This window comes from Loa loa (assembly GCF_000183805.2).
Source record: "Loa loa unplaced genomic scaffold supercont3.134, whole genome shotgun sequence".
NCBI classification, from domain to species: domain Eukaryota; kingdom Metazoa; phylum Nematoda; class Chromadorea; order Rhabditida; family Onchocercidae; genus Loa; species Loa loa.
The window spans coordinates 100,390-107,966 of record NW_018108314.1 but is presented as its reverse complement, the minus strand read 5'-3'; the positions used below and the strand labels follow the sequence as shown (position 1 = coordinate 107,966).

Genomic DNA, 7,577 nt, shown 5'->3' with positions numbered 1-7,577 from the left:
TAGTAGTATATATATATATATATATATATATATATATATATATATATATATATATATATATATATATATAGATCTTAATGAGTATATTTCTATGTTAATTTCGAAATTGGTATTTAATTACCTCCATTTTAATTAGATCATTCCTACGGTAGTACTTTTTCGTTTTTCCCAGAATAATATGTGTTGGTTAAATTTCAAGTACATATACATTCGATTTCACCATCATGGACGAACGATATGAGTAAACATTCATTTAAGACAAATCACTTTCTCACCCTGCACCTTTTCTCTTTTGTCCCAGCTTGATGCCAGCAACAGTCTCGCATTATGCGCATGACTGGAACGTTGCTGTATAAAGTATTTTTAGTATTGTAAGGTATATTGATTGGATGAAATTTGTTGAAATTAAACTTTGCTTATGCTGTTTATATAGCTAGCAATATGTGAAATGCATTGCCATCTGAATTATCATAGCTTTTTAATTAACAGAATGTATGCTTTGACACTAGCCAATGAATTTTCGAAAAAGCCAAAACAAACTAAAGCCTATTGTGTCATATCCTATTGTGGTCTTCATCCCTTTCCTCATTTGAAAAGTTTTCAATACTTATTTGGAAGTGTTTTGGCATTGAACTTTTTCTTATTCTTGTGCTTCCTTTTGGTCTTGTTCCTGTATGGCTTTCACCTTTCAGGATTTCGAATATTTAAAAATACGTAGATTCCTGAAAATTCGAGATAGTCCTCGGTCGTCGTTAATTTTGTCATTTCAGCATCTTCCATATGTAACTTTGAGGATTTATTGGCTTTTTATTGTAACTAAAAATTAACAAAGAAATGGAATTTATTTGTTCACACGCTTGTTGTGTACATGAGTTCATGTTGGGTAATCGGAAGATTAAATCATTCTTCTGTTCTCAAGTTCGTAATTGTATTTTATTCATAATTCAGGTATTTCTGTTGCAGTATTATTAGGAATCAAAGGTCATGCTGCTAGCAATCTGTCAAAATTAGTTTTTAATTTTCATACAAAATAACGCCTTTTCCTTTTGCTCTCAAGAAATGAACCTTGAAAAGATCTGCAGGCGTTGCATTGGCAAGCAGTAAGCAGTAATGCCTTCAGAAGTAGAGAACTTGGATTTTAATTTTGTCTGCATTATACATTTTCGTAAGTCTTCGTAGTGCAATTGTAGTTATTATTAGTGGAAATGTTGTAATTCTGAAGTTTCATATTGTGCAAAAGATAATGTTGGAAGATAGAATCATTACTTCAGTGAGAGTTGAATTATTCGCAATTTGTTCTGCTATAGTACACACACGGGAGGGGGTTTTTTTTTTTTTTCGATTTATACACGAATATTTTGTCGTAATTTGTTATCTGTTGGTACTTGGTAATTTTTATTTCTATTATCTTTTGTACTATATTGTTTATAAATATTTTAGTCACGAGATCATCCTTCTAATCCATTTTCCTGATTTTGTTAGCAGCTGTCGCTAACACTTTGAATTATGCATCCGTTTCTATTACACGCCAAAGAAGATAACCTTACTAAAATACGGATAATGTTGCGGAGATGGATAGGGACGAAAGAAAGGGAGTAATTGTTTCACGTTTGTATGATCATTGGATTATGATGCAGCAGAAAGTAAACTTCGTCGTGAATCATTTTTTGGCGAGTGTTGCCAAAAAGTAGATGGGCAGCCAAATGTTGATTGAGAGGAGAGGGGAAGACTATTAATGAAGAGTGGGAAGGGTTTAGTTTATGGCAGTAAAATTTTCTCTCAGTCTTGAGACTTAATGGAACTGTTGTAGAGACATTCAGCATCAATTACAATTCGTCTGATTAGATAGCCGGCTCGGCTGCTCTATTTCATAACAATGGTGGTGATGTGACATGAGAGTAGCATAGCGGCACTTGGTCTATATCTTGCATTTAGAGTACGTGATTTGTATTATTTGCTTGATGGAAAGAGGGCATTGTAGCTTGAGAGTTTCGACTAGAGTTCGAAGGATTCGAAAGTTTCCGAAAATTCATAGGACAGTTAGTCGTGAACAAAACAGGACAAACTTCTGTGCAACCGTTATTGTGACCTCTCCTCTCCACTAACACATATTATTTATTTCTTATCCATTTCCATGAAAACAACGCGTGCATTTGAAGGATTACTGTACTTATAAAGTCAAATAACATATTTACATATAGTTCGTTATGGATTAGAGCTTGAAGAATTTTCCTTTCTTGTTACACCTTTAAATTTCAGTTGACGTAAAAAACCACGTTGATGTAAAAACCACTAATAAAGCCATGGTGGTAGTAGTAGTTTTGAGTCAGGTAGAAGAGAATGTTTACGTTGACGAACAAGTAAGGGAAATTTCGGTTAAATGAAGACATTTCTTGGCATAAAATGTCAAGAAATGCATATCTTACCACTGTACGACAATATGCATTTGACTTTGTGTATAGCTGATCTTAAGTATATTGGATGATCATAAGTATACCGATGTTTTTCTTATATGTATGTTGACCTACAAATCATTGTTTGAAGATTTTTTCCATCTTTATTTGAGGAAAGTTTTATCCATCATTGTATGTATTTGTCATTTCGCACATATAACTTTTTTTGTTTACAGCTGTAACGTGAAGGATGCTTCATTCAAAAGCACTTGCAACCTGTGCTTTTAGAGTTGCTTCGAGTACTCGTTGTTTTCATTTGGGCCATGAATTTGCACCACCAGCACGATTTATAAGTCAACATGTTGGTTTTACATTTTTTTTTCTCTTCCTCGATCTCTTATAGCAGTATATCTGAATTATAAATATTTGGAAACTTAAAGTCATAAATTACATATTTACCTTCAGTTATAGCTTCCACGTTATCACTATTACTCTTGGATTTCACTCTTTATGGTTTTTGAACTATGGTTCAAAAAAAAAAAAGTAACATCTCAGTGTGCTGAAAAATGCTAAGTGATGCTTAAAGTGAAGCTTAGCTGTATGTATTTTTTTTACCTGCGCTAAGCTTTGCTGCTGATGAGAACTTTTTCTTTTTTTTCGGGAGCAGGCAGATTAATATGTATTTGTATATATGCAAGTGAATTCGTTTAATTACATGCGCTTATTAATATGTTAATCAACTTGCTTATATGAAACTAAATTTTTCATTTTGGATAACACCATGCTTGTGTTCGAGCATATTTGAAGTTTATATTTGCTTTTGTAAATATGTGTAATTGCCAATATGTGTGATTGATCTGTTCATTTGTTCTTTTCATAATTAACCCAGGTGGTTTTACAGGCAAAATTTGGGCTCGCATTGCTGTCGACAGCGATTCAGCTGTCGAGTTTCATACTTTTATATCTCAATGCCGATAAACTTAGACCGCCACCGCCCAGACAGCTCAGCGAAGAGGTCAGAATCGATCATAGTATCAAAATTTTTTACCTGTCACAACTTTTTTCAAAGGATGATCGGAAATTTTAATAGGACTTTTCGCTAACAGAAAGCTCTTTTTTATCAGAATCATAGCTTACGACTTTTTCCGTATTTTTAATCTCTATTTCTAGTTTGTTAATGATTCGGAGAGCACAATAAGTGTCCCAAATATTGCAGATATTGTGAGATAGGATAGGAAGATAGGGACAAAAGTTAAGTGATAGGGAGAAGTTTAAGACCACAAAATCAGTTTGATATATTTTCATTTTCCAGGCTCAAGCTAAAATGGAAGAAATTGCCGCAACGTATGAACCTGGTACCATGAGACTCAAAAAGTTTTGAATGCTGGCTGTAGCTGCTCAACTTTTCATTTTTGCTTTGTTTCTTCAATTAGATAATTTAGATGATAGGAATGGAAAGTTATCCGCTATTTGAAGCCATAAAATAATTTGTATTTTTTGCTTTTTTGAAGAAATGAGAGCACCCAAAACCAGCGCGAAATCCGAAAATCCAAATTTTCCGTTCTCGAAAGAAAAACAATGAAGGCGTACTAGGTAGAAATGTATATAGGTATAACAATGAAGGGTACTAGGTAAAAATGTAGATATGTAGAATATGGATAGATATACATAATTTTGATCCAGTTTACCTTCGGAAAAAACTATCTTTCACAACTTCATTCAGCATGGGTTGCATTTTCGAAAAACTATTGTTACAGAATTTGCGAAAAAATATTTATCATTTTGACCTTATCTTCTTTGCTGTAACAGGACATCATAATCCTTCATCAAAAAGAGTTCATATGGTCTTCTTACTCATTATTACTAACAATCGTGAGATGTGGGAAGCATATCGAAATTCTGTAATTTATCATACTTTTCAAAACAAATGTGGAAAGTTTAGAAATGAATTACTAAATAATATGCTTTTAGAATATATACTAGAATGTGCTGCTGATGTACTTAATGAAATACTCCTAGAATGTAGATAGAATGTACTGTAAAAGACGAACTAATCGACTGAGAATGATAATTGATTTCACAGTAATACAGGAAATACAAATAACACATCGACAAGTTTTACAATGCCAAATGTTAGGAGAAAAAGGATGGTCACCTATAGCGGTGGTTGCATTGGAGGATTCGGGATTAGAAATTTATAATTGATGAAATTCAAAGATTTTCGTTGTAACTAATCACACTCCTAAATGATTTTGCAAGCGTTAACTACTTTTTTGAATGTTAGTCTGGATTTATGACCAGAAGGTGAAAGTCTTCGATGGAAATCCAAGGGACAAATTAGTTAACGGAAGACCAACTTAATTTTAGGCAATTAATAGTGGATTATTTCGCGAGCAACTTCTATTACTCAAATCATTTGGTTCGAAAAAAAAAAAAGCATAGCAATATGGTAGTACTTAGCATACCTTATATAGTTTTAAAAAAAATCTGTATTTTACGTAGATAGTAGGAATACATGCTTTGCCTTTCTGTTGCACTTGAGATCCTTCTTTCAGGAAAACTTGATCTTAAATCAATAGTTCATGTACAGGAATCCAAAATTGCAAAGTATGGATTAGTAAATTAATATGTCGAAATTTAAAACCAATTGACTATCTTGAACGAAAACTAGAATTCATTCCGGATACAGCAAGATCCATCGTAAGCCAAGTTTTCTTTTCAACTGCATTACTTTGTTTCTTTCAGTCATTTTAACCAATGATATGAAGACAGTACGCTTCGCAATCCATGATTCACCCGTGAAATTAATCCTGGATATGAGATGAAATTAGTTTGGGATTCAATCTCAGCAACTCTTCTGACTGTTTGCCCATCCGATTCAAATTTTCATTCTATCTCATTAACTAGCTCTAAATTTCCAGAAATGTTTAATCGAGTCCCTTTTATCTTGAGAATGTATCACATTACCTTCGAGCATATGCATCGGGTTTCGGTAAATCATAATTGATGATAATCATAGGTGTCTTCAGATCTATCAAACCACGGACATATCCTGTTGTTATCATAATATGCACTTGACCGGTTTGGAATGTGTCTATAGCTACACGAATGTCTTGCGATGACATTTCACTAGTCTGTGTATTTCAATTATATTAGGAATAAATAAGTATCAAGTGAAAGTAAGGGCACAAAAATTTCTGTGATTAGGAATAAAAGATGGGATATTAGTGTATGAATCATCCCAAGGTTTCTACATCTAAGGTTGATGAAATCGGAACTAATGAGACTCTAATATAGAAATCATATGAAAAGGATTAGTAATAAAACCAATCATTTAATTAAGGGAGAAGAACTTAAATTGCAGTACCTCATAGAAATAACTTGAAATGATCGAGTAAAACTTGAAAATTTCTTAAATGGTATTATAATGTTAAAATACTTTTCAATAAATGTTACAAACTTAGCTTTAACTTATCAGAACCAATTCATTTAAACGAAGTAAATGACAGACCAGAGTAACTACTGCTAAATTTTGCGTCCTCAATATTTTTGCATTCGCTAATGCAGTTCCTTGCATGCTACAGCAAATAAGTATAGGTACTGATGCATTTGTTCGACATAGGTCGCATAATGTATCCATTTTTCGCATCTAAAAAAGAAATATTGAGTTGATGAATGAATAAAATGATGGCAAATGTATAAAGTTCAAGCAAATCTTACAAGTATAGTCGATTTCTGTTGTCTTCAAAGGTAAAGAAGGTAAATCAATTTTCCTCCTCAATATTTTATGAATCCATAGAATCATTTATGATTCTATGGAATATAGCATCAAATAACTATTAGTATTAAATAATGCGTCTTTTTTTTTTTTCATGTTTAATTAAAATCGTTCGGCATTAAATCTAAATGTAGGTTTGTTTTAGTATGCAATTAACCTTGAGTTATTATTAGTATTGTTAATTGTTAATTAACAGGTGATCATTTGTGTCAATTAAAAATATTTCACTAGATTTTAACATGAGAGCATTTTACATTTATCATTATATCCTAAGCATAAACCTCATTGGAAACATGTAGTGCAAAATGATTTGCTTCAATAAGATCTGGATGGGTACCGTAGCATGTGACATTTCCGGTAAAATCTTGTATTTGGCGTACAATTGAAGCACAAGGCGGTAAATGTAATGTTATCTAAATTAAATGAATTTATGCTAAATAAATTAATAAGTCTAAGAAGTATTTATTATCTTTATGATATTTAAAATGAAACCATTATGAAATTTCAAATTAATATTGTTTATACAGGTATTTTTTATTTGATGAATCACATAAGCGCATATATGTAACATACAAATTGCGCATCTGTTACATAATGGAATTTAATTTTTTTTTTAAATGGATTTAATCAAATTACAAGATAATTTTAGAAATTGGATAAGAATGAACATTAGATAATAAATATCATTTCCCTAATATCTAAATGTTACAATTATGAAAAATGATCAAATTATTAATCGAAGATAATTAATTAATTGATTTATAGGATGTATTAAAATATACCTTACATGTATATGTTTTGAATATAACCCAACACTCGTTCTAATGGTTTTTTGAGTGGAAAATTGACCATTGCAATGGAATCAAGGATGAATAATTCTTTGATATGTATTGGTTCTACAAAAAATATTGCATAATATGATGATTTAAAAATTAATTTTGTTATGTCCATTTGTTTAGACTTACTTAAAATTACCACATTACTGAAAAATTTTGACCAACAATATCATTTGTTTATTTTAATGTCCATTTGTTTAGACTTACTTAAAATTACCAGCACTGAAAAATTTTGACCAACGATATCGTTCGTTTTTATTTTTTTCTTCCAATTTTCTAGCTGCTTGTCCACTTATTTAATATTAGGTAAAAAATTTTGATATGTCCAATAAATTAAATAATCATTTTAGAATGAAACTAGTAATGGTCAATGATAATAACTAATGTTAATCAATGACTTCTCAATCCTGAGTGGAATTCTTTGAAATCTTTGATAAGACCAAATGGTTAGTTAAAAAATATTGGTGATTTTATTAGCAGTTAAGTGTAATGTCATGATTAGTAGTATTACGATAAATTACTTCCCATCATTACGTCTAAATGATGTTAGTTCATGAAATTAATAAATAA

The 7,577-nt window shown here is 31.3% G+C and overlaps 2 protein-coding genes across 2 annotated transcripts; one reads left to right on the top strand and one right to left on the bottom strand.

Annotated features, from left to right (window-relative positions):
• Nucleotides 1–1,803: 1,803 nt before the first annotated feature.
• LOAG_10960 (hypothetical protein) lies at nt 1,804–3,871 on the top strand. Its single transcript, XM_020448264.1, has 4 exons — nt 1,804–1,936; nt 2,630–2,754; nt 3,295–3,408; nt 3,706–3,871. Exons 2-4 carry the CDS (start codon nt 2,644–2,646, stop codon nt 3,772–3,774), a joined length of 294 nt encoding a protein of 97 aa, XP_020301576.1. The 5' UTR covers nt 1,804–1,936; nt 2,630–2,643; the 3' UTR covers nt 3,775–3,871.
• Nucleotides 3,872–5,067: 1,196 nt separating this feature from the next.
• Nucleotides 5,068–6,033, bottom strand: LOAG_10959 (hypothetical protein; the record flags this gene model as incomplete). Its single annotated transcript, XM_003146482.1, has 3 exons — nt 5,068–5,203; nt 5,361–5,527; nt 5,905–6,033. 3 exons carry the CDS (start codon nt 6,031–6,033, stop codon nt 5,068–5,070), a joined length of 432 nt encoding a protein of 143 aa, XP_003146530.1.
• Between the last annotated feature and the right edge of the window lie 1,544 nt (nt 6,034–7,577).

Bases quoted from the DNA above. Each gene is read 5' to 3' on its own strand.
- LOAG_10960 (XM_020448264.1), top strand. From the start codon at position 2,644: ATGCTTCATTCAAAAGCACTTGCAACCTGTGCTTTTAGAGTTGCTTCG. The intron at 2,755-3,294 runs GTTGGTTTTACA...GTGGTTTTACAG, and splicing joins CACGATTTATAAGTCAACAT to GCAAAATTTGGGCTCGCATT. The intron at 3,409-3,705 runs GTCAGAATCGAT...TTCATTTTCCAG, and splicing joins CCAGACAGCTCAGCGAAGAG to GCTCAAGCTAAAATGGAAGA.